The 15,242-nt window shown below is 32.7% G+C and overlaps 1 protein-coding gene across 1 annotated transcript in view; it reads right to left on the bottom strand.

The window, feature by feature from the left end:
• Positions 1 to 663: 663 nt before the first annotated feature.
• The window catches only part of LOC111696868 (DNA polymerase epsilon catalytic subunit A), a 33,064-nt gene continuing 18,485 nt past the window's right edge, over positions 664 to 15,242 (bottom strand). Inside the window, exons 21-40 of the mRNA XM_023466622.1 lie at positions 14,335 to 14,376; positions 13,999 to 14,067; positions 13,532 to 13,648; positions 12,755 to 12,841; positions 12,113 to 12,211; positions 11,172 to 11,261; positions 10,585 to 10,658; positions 10,193 to 10,274; positions 9,613 to 9,736; positions 9,361 to 9,371; positions 9,153 to 9,235; positions 7,038 to 7,134; positions 6,091 to 6,167; positions 5,750 to 5,855; positions 4,255 to 4,349; positions 3,366 to 3,503; positions 3,001 to 3,084; positions 2,767 to 2,827; positions 2,015 to 2,084; positions 664 to 800 (exon numbers count right to left, since the gene is read on the bottom strand). Of these exons, the coding sequence (XP_023322390.1) occupies positions 679 to 800; positions 2,015 to 2,084; positions 2,767 to 2,827; positions 3,001 to 3,084; positions 3,366 to 3,503; positions 4,255 to 4,349; positions 5,750 to 5,855; positions 6,091 to 6,167; positions 7,038 to 7,134; positions 9,153 to 9,235; positions 9,361 to 9,371; positions 9,613 to 9,736; positions 10,193 to 10,274; positions 10,585 to 10,658; positions 11,172 to 11,261; positions 12,113 to 12,211; positions 12,755 to 12,841; positions 13,532 to 13,648; positions 13,999 to 14,067; positions 14,335 to 14,376 (1,728 nt within the window). The 3' untranslated portion in view covers positions 664 to 678. The remainder of the gene's footprint in view (positions 801 to 2,014; positions 2,085 to 2,766; positions 2,828 to 3,000; positions 3,085 to 3,365; positions 3,504 to 4,254; positions 4,350 to 5,749; positions 5,856 to 6,090; positions 6,168 to 7,037; positions 7,135 to 9,152; positions 9,236 to 9,360; positions 9,372 to 9,612; positions 9,737 to 10,192; positions 10,275 to 10,584; positions 10,659 to 11,171; positions 11,262 to 12,112; positions 12,212 to 12,754; positions 12,842 to 13,531; positions 13,649 to 13,998; positions 14,068 to 14,334; positions 14,377 to 15,242) is intronic.

The raw sequence follows: 15,242 nt of genomic DNA on the forward strand, positions 1-15,242 counted from the left end.
GCAGATGAGCCCTTTTAAGCAGTAAAAGTTGCTTCTTTTCTTGCAAGCAGTAATCTTTGCTTCTATTCTTATATGCAGTAATTATTGCTTCATCTGTTCTTATAAGCTGCAAGATTAGCATCTTATTCTTACAAGCTGTAGTTCAAGCTAATAGTTGCAGGATGCAGATGTAAAAATGTAGAAAATGCTGCTTCAAGGAAGAGCATACAGGTTTGCATACTCGTTTGCATACTGAAAATTTGAAGAAAATTTGAGTATGCAAAAAACCCTGCTTAAATGTGATTTTTTTCTTATAAGCAGTCTTTTATGCACAAACCCGGTAAGGATTCCGATAAGAAAATCTTGTTCAGATAAGCAGTAAGAATTTACACAATATTTCCGATTAGCATGGAAGATCTGCATACAGTATGTGATTAACATAAAACTCTGAAATAAGACCAAGACTTTTATCAGGTTATAACTATAAAAGTCAAATGAGCATGAGACACAGGAAGTGTGCAGTGTAAACAGATCCATTTCACTAAATTAGCGATTTATTAAGTGTCTGGTAAAACTATTTTCTTTGTTACAACATGAAATACATTTAATACATTTGCTATGATGTCGTCTTCTTAATTCATTGTTTTCTGGTTATCACTGCATGTATTGAACATAAATTCTTCCACCCTTCCCCCATATTTACTGCTCCATTTCTTTATTTAATGATTTTCGTAGGTATGTACCTGGTATAAAGACTCCCCACATTTGTTTAGCGACTGTTCTGTGCTGATACAAGTATATGAACTTAAAGGTTCCCGTTTCTATGTACATTAGTCAAATATTCATGTACATACTACATACGACACAGGTAGAATCAACTAAATACATTAGTTAAATATTCATGTACATACTACTTACTACATACTACACAGGTAGAATCAACTAAATACATTAGTCAAATATTCATGTACATACTACATACTACACAGGTAGAATCAACTATATACATTAGTAAAATATTCATGTACACACTACATACTACACAGGTAGAATCAACTAAATACATTAGTCAAATATTCATGTACATGCTGCTATATACTACATAGGTAGAATCAACTATATAAATTAGTCAAATATTCATGTACACACTACATACTACACAGGTAGAATCAACTATATACATTAGTCAAATAATCATGCACACACTACATACTACACAGGTAGAATCAACTGAATACATAAGTCAAATATTCTTGTACATACTACATACTACACAGGTAGAATCAACTATATACATTAGTCAAATATTCATGTACATACTACATACTACACAGGTAGAATCAACTATATACATTAGTCAAATATTCATGTACACACTACATACTACACAGGTAGAATCAACTAAATACATTAGTCAAATATTTATGTACATACTACATACTACACAGGTAGAATCAACTACATACATTAGTCAAATAATCATGTACACACTACATACTACACAGGTAGAATCAACTAAAATTTTGATGGACATAAAAACTGTACGATGTTAATCATCCAATTTCTTTAAAAAATTCAGTCTGTTTTCTACAATACAACAATTCACCATTTTCTTACTTAAACAATGTACCGATTTGGAATGAACTGTACAGTGTACAGTGTACAGTGTACAGTGTACAGTGTACAGTGTACACAAAATAAACATTACACAAACACATAACATTAATGGTAATTGGAATTACAGATGTGAAAGGATTATCCCAAAAAGGATAAAACTTATGTGTCGACCTTTTAAACCCTTTAAATATGAAGAACCGCATGTTGTTGTTGTTGGTTATAAAAAATAAGTCTTATAATTGTGTTCATATTGATTTGGCGAAGTAAGAGATCTCAGTACAACTCCAAAGCACAGCATAATGCATGAGGAGAGAAATAATAAATGAAGCTTGTTATAAAAGTTTGATCCTGTGTGTAAATAAATTAAATAAATAAAAATAAATAGAATAAAATTAATAAAAAATATTCGACTAAATGCCTAAATATTGGAAGCTTGTGACCGGCTTGAATTGAAGCCAATCCAGGTCAAATGTATCCACATCCAGGCCCTAGGAACATTTAAAGTGTCAACTATGAAGTGACCCTCTTTGTCCGAAACACAACAGCACCGTTCTTCGACAAGTTCTTCCGTAACAAGTGTCAATTTAGTTTTTGTGTCTGAAAAAATTATTAAAAATAGTGATTATTTTAGAAGAAAGTGCTTTTCTTACAGTGAAACAAATGCAATTTTTGACACAATTTTTTGTACATTTCTCTGTTGCCACCTGTTGTACTTGATTGTCTATTTGGTGGAAATTGTCTTTTTTAGATTCAGTTCTTTACAAAACTTCCAAATAATTGCGAGAATTTATAACAAGGTATATATATATACCTTATTATTCATACGATAGAAGACTAACGAGTGCCGTTGTGAATCAGACATTCTACGCTTTTTAAAATAAAGGTAACTTGATAGAATTAGGAGAAGAATACAAATATTGCTTCATAAGAAAAGAAAAAATTCGAGAAAAGGAAGTATAAAAATTCAATCTAGGAGTTTCTAGCTTATTTAATTCAATTCAATTCAATTCATAAGGTTTAGGGATTGCTTATATCAATCCTCGTGGTGTTATTAATGATGGTCTAATCCAAAATGTCTCAAGTATGAATTGATAATGATCTATTCAAGGGTTTCCTAAAAGTCTATTAACATTCTGAAAAAATAATAATCGGTGTTAAAAATGTAAAAACCTGAAGCTGTTTAGCCTTATTCTTCTCCACCATGGTAACACAACCAATATCACAAATAGCTCTAAAATTCAAAATAAAATACTATAATAAAAATAGCCAAAAACATTAAAATAAAATGTTAAAATAATAATAACAATTAAGGGAAATTTACACGAGCTAAAAAGTTGTGCAGGACAATCCGCATCATTATGTGTTTTATATATAAATAAAAAATATTTTAAAAAGACCTTTAACCTGAATTCTAAAGGTAGGTTGAGTTCATAGATCCCCTCTATATCTGGCTTGTATAGATCAGACATCAGCTTGGATCGATGAGCTCTAAAATTAGATTTAATAATAATAACATTATGTTTGGTCTGCAATGCATTCTTTCAACACAAAATAAGAAGAGTGTTAAGTATTATCAGTAGAAAATTAAAGAAGATGCAATTTAGTCTAAAAAATTACAGATAAAAAAAGACTGGCCATAGCTTTATTCCGGTTTTGTTGTCTGAGCTACACATTTCAGTTATTACACTGTTAAAAATCAAGCAGTGCATTCTCCGAACGAAAATTATGAATAATTATGAGAAAAAAACGCGCCCCCCCCCTGGCTGTACCTAAATATCTGTTCCGGCACCCTGTATTCGTAAAGGTTGTATACAGGGTGACTCCTAGGAAGTGTTTTCTGACATCTCCTCCACATATCTGCAGTTCCTGAACCCTCCTTCACAGTCTTCTGGTTCAAGTAGAAGATCCTGAACAGTGCCATATTTTACTAGGATAGTCAGGACACAAAAAAGAGTGATTAACATACATAAATCACAGCTGTAGATATTAGGATTATCATCTTAAATAATGTGTTTTTAAGGGTCCCGGGACCAAACTAATAAATTTTAGCTAGGTCGCTGATCAAAAGTTAAAGATTCAAAAGGATTTGAATCGATGATACATGATTTGAACCGGTAATGGATAGTTCAGTGACCTCTAAAAATTTATTAGGATTCTGATCAGTCGGCGTAAATCTAAGAATCTAAAAACTAAAATAAGTAATGCAACATGGTACATGATCGAGGCATATGAAAAACTTCCAAACAAAGATTCTTCCTGATTTATTTCTTATTCAATCAATCACAAAATAGTTTTATCAACATACAAAATTAACTTTCCGAAAAGAAAAATGTAAGTTAATCCAGTTGGGCCAATAAAACTGTGAAGTATAAGGACAATATTTAAGTAATATTTTGTTTATTATATTTTACCATAATGCAAATAATTGTTCAAGTACAATGCGGCGTCTTAGGCGTCCTTAAATACACAGAATAACAATTTTTTTAATGAAGATATTGTCAATTTTTTTACCCTTTGAAGTCATTTTTGCATGGCAATTTTTAATTTTAAAGAAATAAAATTTCTGCTAAAAGTTGTCAAGATTGACAATACTAAAAGTTGACAATATTGAGATTTCAAAAAAATATAAAAATCGACTATCTTTACTATCCACCCTACCTGGGCACATTTAGTTTAATACAATGTAGGTCGGCTCCAACCAAAGCCCAGATCTTGAACATACCAGGGGTAGCTGTCTCAGCTATCTGGATTATCTAAAATAAAATTAAAAACTTTAATAATTTAGCTTTTGGGACTTTCAAATCAAATCGAATCAAATGACATGGGGTAGGGATGACAATAGGCTCCAGTAGTGAATTTGAGGTTCAAGTCCATTCGACGTCAGGGTTTCTCAGTCCGGACTTCTTTTTAATGTAAACGTTGTATTAACCCTTGATTTTGTAAACTGTAAAGTTCCTAGCCACAAGACCAAAATTCAGCCATGCCTCGCCTGAGAATTACCGTCATTCCAGGTTTGCCTGACGTTCAGGCAAAACTCAAATGAAGGAAACCTCTCTAGCAAAATTTTTATTTTTAAAGGACTGTACAGCGTACATTTAATTTGTACAGTGTACATGTAATTTGTACAGTGTACATGTAATTTGTACAGTGTACATGTAATTTGTACAGTGTACATTTAATTTGTACAGTGTACATGTATTTTCAAGTACCTCTCAATTTAAAGAGGCCATGCTCTGCCCTTAAAAAAGCTTTGTCTGATTTTTTTATCAATTTTTATCAATTTTTTTCTTTTTTATGTATTTATTTATTTATTTTTTTTTTAATCCATTTTTTTATCAATTTTTTATCAATTTTTTTCTTTTTTAAAACTAATTATCTTTTAATATGGTTTGTCTTCAAGATAAACAATGGAGGAATTGTCAGAGTTAAATTCTTCTTAAGCTTAAACGGCGTTTTCTTACACATTACTGCTCATTAAAAGGTTTCAAGGGTACCGTTGTGATTCAGGCAGTCCCTTATGCAGTTTATCAGTTCATCTTTTAAGGACTCAAGCGAATACAATTTGTTAAATGGAGTTTACATAAACTATCTCAGGGTTAAACTTTACAAAGAACATCCCATGTTACTAAACAAAGAATTTGTGACGGATCTAAAAAGTGATGTTTCTCTGTCCAACATAAAGTTTTTTTTATTTCAGCTACAGTTGATCTTTTTTCAGGACATATGCATTCGTAGGATTAGTCTCAATTAATAAATACGCTAGGATAGGTTTATCATTCATGAACGTCCAATGTTAAAGACGTAACCATTCCAAAAAGGAACTTAGTTTTTGCGACACTCTCTGATTTTCAAATCCTCAAATCTTTTTAACCGGATGTTGTAAACCTTAGATATTTCTGTTAGAATTCTGTGTTTAAAAACTGCTAGTTCAAATAATCTAAGTTTAAAATATCAAGGGTTTACACCATCAGGTTGCAAAGATCTAGGGATTTTAAAAAGTCAATTTCTGTTCATCTTGACTGTTGGCCGTTGGGGTAAGGGAATCCATATGGTTTCAACATAATATAAGAGAATTTAAAGTATGCATGGATAAATGGCCTTTCTTGGTAACTAGAGCTCTAATAACATAAAACAAAAAGTTATAACTACCTACCTGCCAAGGAGTATCTAGAAGGGTTCTCTGAGCTTTCTTAAGAAATCCACCAATAGTTACGGGACCAGACCTAACAACTCCACGACCTTCTGGACCAGATCTACTCCTAGTAAACAATAATTACATCTTCTTCTCATAGTCCTCAAGTCATCTTCTTCTCATATTAAGGGACTTCATACGTAATTTCAAGTAAACCTCTATTAACAAGTTCAATTTTCGACCATATAGATAAGGATATCATTCATCCTTGTTCAGAGAAAGGTACGGTTGTGAATCGGATATTGAAATTACGTATACAATCCCTTACAACTCAGCCAGCATTTTGTGAACAGTCCTTTTACCTTTTATTCCCTTGTTCCTGAGCTCTGCGCTGTTTAGCCTGAAACTGCCATTTCTTCTTTTGGAACTTTATCCAATCCTGAATTCAAATGATGTTAATATTTTTTCATCATTTAGTTGGAACTGGGGAGGGGGGGGGGTCAAATTATGAAGATTTGGGAGAAAACAATAAAAACTTAAATTGGACCTTATTTTCCCCAAAAAATCTTTAACATAATAAAAAAAACTTATTTAATAAACTACCATTTCTTTTTTTGGAACTTTATCCAGTGCTGAATTCAATTGATGTTAATAATTTCTATTTATTTCATCTGGGATGGGATGGGGGAGGGGATGAAATATGAAGATTTGGGAAAACAATCAAAACTATAGGCTTAAAATCTTAATTTTTCTCCAAAACTGTATTTTTTTATCTTCTGCCTTTTCTTTTTTTACTTTATCTAGTCCTAAATTCAATTGATGTTAATAACTTTTATTTATTTCATCTGGGATGAGGATGGGATGGGGGAGGAGATGAAATATGAAGATCCGGGAAAAACAATCAAAACTAGGCTTAAAATCTTAATTTTTCTCCAAAACTATATTTTTTTTATCAACTGCCATTTCTTTCTTTTTTAACTTTATCTAGTCCTAAATTCACATGATTTTAATAATTTTTATTTCTTTCATTAACACTTGGTTTTAAGGCGGTGATTTGTAAAGATTCGGACGAAAAAATCACAAATAGTTGTTAAATTAGAAATCTGTGTAAGTTTTTTTCTCCCAAAAATACTTTTTTTCCCAAAAACTCTTTTAATTTATTAAAAAATGTTATCCTATAATAATTTATAGAATTTTTCACAATAAACTTTTCATGATATCCCCCCACCCCCCCAAAAAAAACATTTAAACTTTTTAAATAAAACTTTGATGATTTAAAAACGATCATGCTTGAAATATCTAAACATACCTTGAGTCCATCAGATCGTTTAGGAGGGTTGCCCAGGACTTCTCTCCAGTTTTTCAGAAGGTCTTCATCCTCAACACCAGCCTTACGCTTCTTCGTGCTAATCATATTAACATAAATTCATTTAATATATTACACAAATATAAACAAATATAAACATTACGGGGTGGGTTTCTAGTGGCATTAGACGCGTCATGATGAACATTAATAATGAATGAATGATTGCGCGAAAAAATATTATGAAATCCGTAAATTTAAAAAAAAATGTTACAAAGAGAAGATGCTCACAGATAAACCAACAATTAAAAGATGAAAAAGATGAGCGCGAATACCCCTAAAAGCCTAGTATATATGTAAAGCTGGAATCTCTGATTGTCTGTCTGTTAGTCTGTCCGATAATAACTCAGGAACCCTTGGACCGATTTGTATAAAATTTTGATTGGGAAACTTGGGAGACCCACGGGAATGTTCTTAGCTTGGGTTTGAGATTGTAAAATGAGTGGGTCCAATTATGAATCCCCTCGGCAACGCTGGGTTCCCAACCTAGTTTATAAATACTACACCACAACAATATAAAGCATAATGACATCTATACACAACTTGAACATTGAGGAGGTGGGTTCTGGTGTCTCAAGTGCCATCAGAGGCGTCACGATGAATAAATAACATACAACATTAATTTTCAAACAAGAGTAAAATAAATTGCATATTAATGCAACAACATTTAAGACATTATTATTATTATTATTAAAGGACAACCCATCATTCAATGAAATAGGGGTCGGCGCTCCTAGCCGCCGAAACGTATCCATGGGCTAACCGAACTGGTCACCCTTGGGAGAAGACTTATACTAGGCGATCCGCCCAAGACAGGTCCATTACTGGAGACTCTCTAAAAACCAGGCGATCCGCCCAAGACAGCTCCATTTCTGGACTCTCTAAAAACCAGGCGGTCTGCCCAAGACAGCTCCATTTCTGGACTCTCTAAAAACCAGGCGGTCTGCCCAAGACACCTCCATTTCTGGAGACTCTCTAAAAACCAGGCGGTCTGCCCAAGACAGCTCCATTTCTGGAGACTCTCTAAAAACCAGGAGGTCTGCCCAAGACAGCTCCATTTCTGGAGACTCTCTAAAAATGTATGTGTCCCCTGTCCTATCAAACTAGAGTTGGGAATTTTAAAAATGAAAGATAGGTAGTTAGACTAGTTCAACTGATTTAACCATTTTCATTTACCTTCCCTATCAATTAAACCAGTGTATGAGAAGTGTAAATAAGAAGTCAAATATCATATTGGATTATCTCAAATCTACGCAAATGTATAGAATACTCAACAAAAAAACTTGAATTTTCTGCATGCGACTTTTACACAAGTCTGACTTATTTCTTTTAGTATTAAATCTTAGTAAATATTCTGTTAGAGGGATTGTAAGCGTAATTTAAGTAACCCTTCAATTCCATGAAAAGATGGCAATGCCCGATTTACAATGGTACCCTTGAAAGCTTTGTCTGATTAAGTATGAATTAGATATCCATGATTTCGTTTCTGTAAACTGTTCTTGCGGTTTCTCTGCAAAAGTGACCTACGCATTTCATTCTTAATAAGAAGCATGCAATGGAGAAATTATCAGAATCGTACAGTTTTTGAGTCAGGAAAACGACGTTATCTTCCACATTTATGATAGGATTAAGGTTTCAAGTGTACTGTTGTATATCGGACATTGCCATCTTTGCAAGGAAAGTCCCTGGAAATTACTTTACAACCCCTTCAAGTCCCAAAAATCCCAACTTAGAGCTACGCAGCATGCAGTATCCAGTATGATGTGGGACACCCTGTACCGTATTTATAAATTTGTAATATAAACCCCTATTTCGTTTCTTTCTTTGTAACTCTCAAATATAAGCTATTTTTTGTACTCGACCCTAGTTGCCGTCAACTTATTTCCTGGTATATCTAAATATAGACAGTTCAACACAGACTCTTGTTATTTACGAACATTATAAACTTATAGAGGTAGAGAGGATAGATTTTGGGTTGTATTTACAGTAGAGAATAAAGCTGATAGAGTAAAGTACGGAGTGAGGCATTTCAGTACAAATTGATATTCCGTCAAATATTACCTAACAGCGGCATGCATGGGTAAAAGAGGTTTCCGTCCAACGGAATCTTCAATATCAGCAATCTCAGCTGGATCCTGGTTCTCCTGTAATAGAGGACACATTCAATGCTTTTCAATGCTTTTGAACGATTTTCAATGCTTTCATTCGCTTTCCAATTCTTTTCAATACTTTTCAATGATTTTAATGCTTTTCAATTCTGGTAGTGGACAGAAGTCAATCCTAGTCAATGCTAGACAATGATAGTCAATGATAGTCAATGATAGTCAATGCTAGTCAATGCTAGTCAATGCTAGTCAATCCTAGTCAATGCTAGTCAATGCTAGTCAATGCTAGTCAATGCTAGTCAATGATAGTCAATGATAGTCAATGATAGTCAATGATAGTCAATGATAGTCAATGATAGTCAATGCTAGTCAATGCTAGTCAATGCTAGTCAATGCTAGTCAATGCTAGTCAATGCTAGTCATAGGTCCCCTGGTGAACATCTCACTGATCTTCCTCTGCTTTAACACATCGTTCTTCTCCATGATCTTCTTGTGCAACCAGTCCGGGTGCTTCACGCGGGGGACGGGGTTAGCGATTCCCTAGATATAACAATACGGTTCAAGGTGACAATTAAGGGAGAAATAATCTTTATGCTGTAGATCCGTTTAATACTTTTTAGTTCTACCCCATCAGTTTATTTTATTCTCCTCTAGAAATAGATTTTTCTCCCAAAAAAAATATTTATTTTCCACAATATAAGTAAATAATTTTTTGGCATTACAAGAACACTACAGATCTTAAAACTGGTCACTTAAATTTCAATTTAATCGGGACACCCTGTACCTGTAGAGCTGTAGGAATAGTTTAAATTTCAATTTAATCGGTACACCCTGTACCTGTAGAACTGTAGGAATAGTTAAAATTTCAGTTTAATCGGTACACCCTGTACCTATAGAGCTGCTGGAATAGTTTTAATTTCAATTTAATCGGGACACCCTGTACCTGTAGAGCTACTGGAATAGTTATAATTTCAATTTAATCGGTACACCCTGTACCTGTAGAGCTGCTGGAATAGTTATAATCTTCATAATGGTTCCGCTTAATCTCTCAATATAATAATCCCAGTCCAATACGGTTCTACACCAACCAATTATTCTTTTAAACTTCAATGGTTTTAGTAGTTCATGGAAGTTGTTATGAGATGTTAAAAATTCTTTAAATTTGTTAAAACTGATCAAATTTGTTCAAAATCCTTAAAAATCTTTAAATTCCATAAAGAGTGTCGACTGTCGGCACCCAAAAAATGAAAGCGTCGATAAAAGTCTTCTAAAATTCAAAACTATCAAAATAATAATTTCACAGATCTTCCACTTGTTATGCTTCAACAATCGTTTGCTAAATAATTAGTCGTTTGTTTTAACTGTTTTTAAAGAATAAAAGTAGTTTCCTAATATCGAAATCAAACATACTGTTGTCCTTCAACCATCTGCGCAGATAGTGCTGACGGATTGAGGGCTCAGCCTAAACAATTCAAATAAATTAAAAATTCAATATCATATTATATTTAGATTGTCTCTTATTTGATGCTTTGTTTGTTTGTCTAAAATAAAAATTTTGCTTCTAAATCTTGAAAGAAGTCCGAGCTGAAAAACCAGGACATGGAAAAGACCTTAACCTTCGATCCACTACTGGAGGTTTAGGCCATCCCTACAACCTGTGATTTGATTTATTGGCTGGTCAGAATTCATAAGTGGCACTTCCAAAGATTTTTAAGATTCATTCAAATTTTAGAATACAACCAAATGCAAAGAAAGACTATAAAAGAGTTGCTGGTTAGTGATTACTATTCCTTAACCTTTTATCAAAATATCTTTGTAACCTGTTGTCGATCACATTAAATATTTTGAACTTAAGATTCTGCTAAATCAATTAATTAATTTTAATATTTAGTGTAAACCATTAGGTGGCAATGAAATAGGCATCATAAGATAAGAATTTGGGGGTTGGGTAATCAGTTTTTTAAAGATCTTTTACCTCGAATATAGCAAGAGGGATAGCTCTCTCTGTAACTGGTGCTCCATCCGGTTTCTTACTGATGATAAACTTACAGGATAAGCCAGCATCCTAAATTTATGTTTTTTGGGATATTTCCTGATTTTTGTGTCAGGTCATTCAATGATCAATTTATTAGCCTTAAAACCATCAACAATCGTTTTTGTTTAAAAATTGTCTTTTATTGAATAATTGGGTTTATAAGCTGAAAAACGTCAACTTTCAATCCCTTTGGCTTTAATTATCATACAGTCCAAATCAAAAAGACCCGGAATTAATTTACTATTTATCCAACGACTTTAAAAACATGAATTATGAAATGAAGATCACAAAACAGCCCTAGTCCTGCCATTTCCATTGAAAATTGCCGTAGATATATATGTAAAGTAGCCTGATTAACTGTCTTTTAATTCACTCATTAACTCACTCATAAAATTCAATTTGTCTCCTTAACAGTAATAACAAAAAGTAGCTGAATGATTGTCGTCTTCGTATATTTTTATTTGTAAATTACAAGACGCCGAATATTTCTTGATGGTATCGAAAGGATCATTTCTAATCAAAAGAATGAAAAATGTGACATATATTCCAAGTTTAACAGAATTCAATTAAGAAAATAGTAAGTAGTGTGAAAAAATGTTCAGAGGTGGTAAAAAGCTTCATATTGCAGGGATTTGGGGGGAGGAGGGTGAAAATTAGAAAACTAGATAGATATAAATACCCAGTCATAGGACAAGCCAGGTGATACGGCAAATATCACTTTTTAAATATTGTACTTTTAATGAAATATTGAAATCTAGCTTATCAGTAAACATGGGGCGGAATTTATCCCAGTACAGTATGAGGGCCGGGGCCGGACTGGTTCAAAATAAGTAGAGCATTCATAATCACATACTTTCTTAGGTGGAAGAATAATTTTGTACCTTGACCATCTGATCCCCAAGGAACTCTGCTAGACGTTTAGCTGTAGATATACTAGTAGATTTCTGTCCTTCATACTCTGCCAGGGTCTTACTCATACTCTGTCATTCATAACAATTAAAGGGACTGTTTTAGTTATTTTCAGTGACCCTCCATTTTAAGAATTAGAAGGAACTTTAAACCTTTTAAACGAAAAAACATTATTGGTAATATTCTTGTTTTTTTATCTAAAAATTGATAATTCTCACGAAGTGACATGGAAATGAGACATGAAAGGTCTACATTCAATGATCTCATTGTTACTCAAATAAAAGTTTAATTTACACTGTTGGGAATAGCTCATGTAACTCTTTAAATGGAGGGTTAATTGAAATTGCCTATATCATATAAATGATGAATAATAATATGAATGATTTAAAGATCGAGATCCATGATTGGTTACTTGATTTTTTATTGAATAATTAATAAAAACACTTTAAACTTGACTTCTAAGATTGAATTTAGATTGAATTTACCATGAAAAAAAATTATTCAAGCTAAAACATAATCTTTAACTTTCTGTTTAATGCTGCAAGACTTAGTTCCGTAAAAATTTGTCAGCGTTAATAAAAATAAATTTTAAAAAACTTGAATATTGTTTCCACCTTGTTTTCACTGATGAGCTCAAAGAGTTCAGAATCCGGCATATTTGCTCCTTTACTGTACAATACATCCAACCAGTAGTCGGCAACCTTAAACAGAATGTTTAGGAATTAGTGAAAGGAGAGTATAATAAACCTGGGGCCAAAACTTTTGAATTATTAATCCCTTTCTAAATCACTAATCCGTTTTTCCATAATCTAAATCTATTCTGTATCTCTGGTTTAATTAATGTTATCATTTTTGTTTTAAATACAATCCATTCCACAATTAAATCCCTTAAATTCAAAAGCTTCCAATGTAGCTCAGCGTTTTTTCAAAAACAGTTCTGACCTTTGTAAATAGGAACTATTTCGGTTTCAATCCGATTCTACTTGATAGTATTGGAAGTAGAGAAAAATCCCCGAAAATTACACAATATAACATTAGTTCACTGAACTGGGTGTCAGATCAAGAGGTATAGAGAGTGGATTACACCCGGAGGAAGGGGACGTTATAAACCAATTTTTATAAAGTTTCTATTGCTAAGATTGGTTTGAAGGATACAAAGGATGAGACTTCACGATACGATTGTACGGAATTTATATTGTCTGTTTATAATAACGATATCCTGGAACTACAAACTTGTTTCTTTCTTTGCCAAATCATTAAAAAATGCTATTTGATTACTATATCTCAGGCATAATAATTAATTTAACCTTAGAAACGTCACATTTTAGAGTTTCTGGTCGTCTTTACAGTCTCATCCTTTGTGGATAACCCTGTACTAATGAAAAAAGAACCTTTGCAACCGCGTCATAGCATGATTCTAAGGATCCACCCTTGAGGAACGCCTCAAACACGGTGGACTGGAAGATCTTGATAATCTGTAGTTCTCCTCTTCTTTTCACCTCAAACCCCTGAACAAGACTTTTCAAAAAAGATTGTATAAGATTGAATTTTTTTTTCGAAAAAAAAAAATATTTTATTTGTGTCAAATATTGTCTGAACGATAGAAACACAAGCCAACCCAATTCAAAAAGTTGAGATAGTTTTCTTTTAATCCTATACCGCCTTTTTACCAACATAACAGACATGATTCCCCCATCTCAGAGGAACGTTAAGTTACTTTACGTCCCTAGGGACAATTAAGTAAAATAACGACCCGACCTGCGGAGTTTCCGTAAAAAATTACGCTACGCTCTGGATGTTTTGTAGGCAAAATTGGTCTTGGGAACCCTTAGTAATGTAATATTCCATTAATTATTACCTTTAGTTCTGCTAAGCTTTTATCAAAGTTAAAAACTGCATATCGTTTCTTCAGCTTCTTACCCTCCTCCTAGTTTCGCAATCAATTAATCGATCAATGTATCATATTTCCTTTTTGTAAGTCTTTAATTGCAATTTTAAAAAAGGGGTATCAAAATTTTCTTGCTTTTTATAAAAAACAGGGGTTACATTTGAATCGGAAACGTTCAACACAAACAAAATCAACTTTGTTGTTCCATAGTTAAAAGGACTAATGAAAAAATAGCAACAAATCCGGCATAAGAAGGCAAAAAACGAAATCTCTTATAAAAACTTATTTTTTGTTTTAATAGATTTCCTTAGAGGCTGGTAGAATCATGGCAAGGTATGGTCCATCTACCTAAAGTAAAAATAAAGAATGAAATATAAATAAAACGCTTCAAACTCAGATTTCTTATCCTTATATCTCTGTAACCTGATCGAGTAAACATGTGATGTGTAAATGTGATCTAAAAGAGCGCACAGCTTGAAATCTCGAAGGTTTGGATACCAGGTTGCAAAGATAAAAGGATTAGATAAAATAATTCGAGTGAACAGAGTGATCAGTAATCAGATGGGAGTAATCAGTTCCTTTGATAATTCATTTATAATGTTGATGTTACATCAAATAAAAAAAAAGAATTCGATGTATCAGAAGTAAAATATTTTAAGATGTTCTAAAATATTAAATTAAATTGTATTTTGTAAAAGGTTGCGTAATTTTTTGGTTTCTATTAATTGAAGTCGTAAAAGATTGCTATGTTTATCTTTTTGATGGGTCCATTTCCTCATAATTATTAATAAGTTAGCTCAAAATAAAACTGATAAGTAAAATATTTAAACACTTCTGTTTAAAACATGGGGTTAAAGGGACTGTAAAAGAAAAATGAAAAGGGGTATAGGCTAAAAGCTCATCACTTTAGTTCTTGATCGCGACCCATGAAAGTTTTATCTGATGTTCCTGTCTCAAGAAATTGATATAAAACTGTGTAAAAATTATACGAAAGTTCATAGATGTAAAATTTAGAAAATCTTAAACTTAAATCACGTGACCAGAACTATCACCAATGGCAGAGCAGTATACTGGTCAAGTGTCTCTGCCTGTATCACGTGACCACTTTACTGCACTGTCATTGGTGGATTTTCTGGTCAAGTAATTCGGACGTGTAAATAATATTATGAATTAAATCTATTAAAAATAGAAATAACCAATATAAAATTAAAATT

Source organism: Eurytemora carolleeae, unplaced genomic scaffold, assembly GCF_000591075.1.
Source record: "Eurytemora carolleeae unplaced genomic scaffold, Eaff_2.0 scaffold249, whole genome shotgun sequence".
Classification (NCBI taxonomy): domain Eukaryota; kingdom Metazoa; phylum Arthropoda; class Copepoda; order Calanoida; family Temoridae; genus Eurytemora; species Eurytemora carolleeae.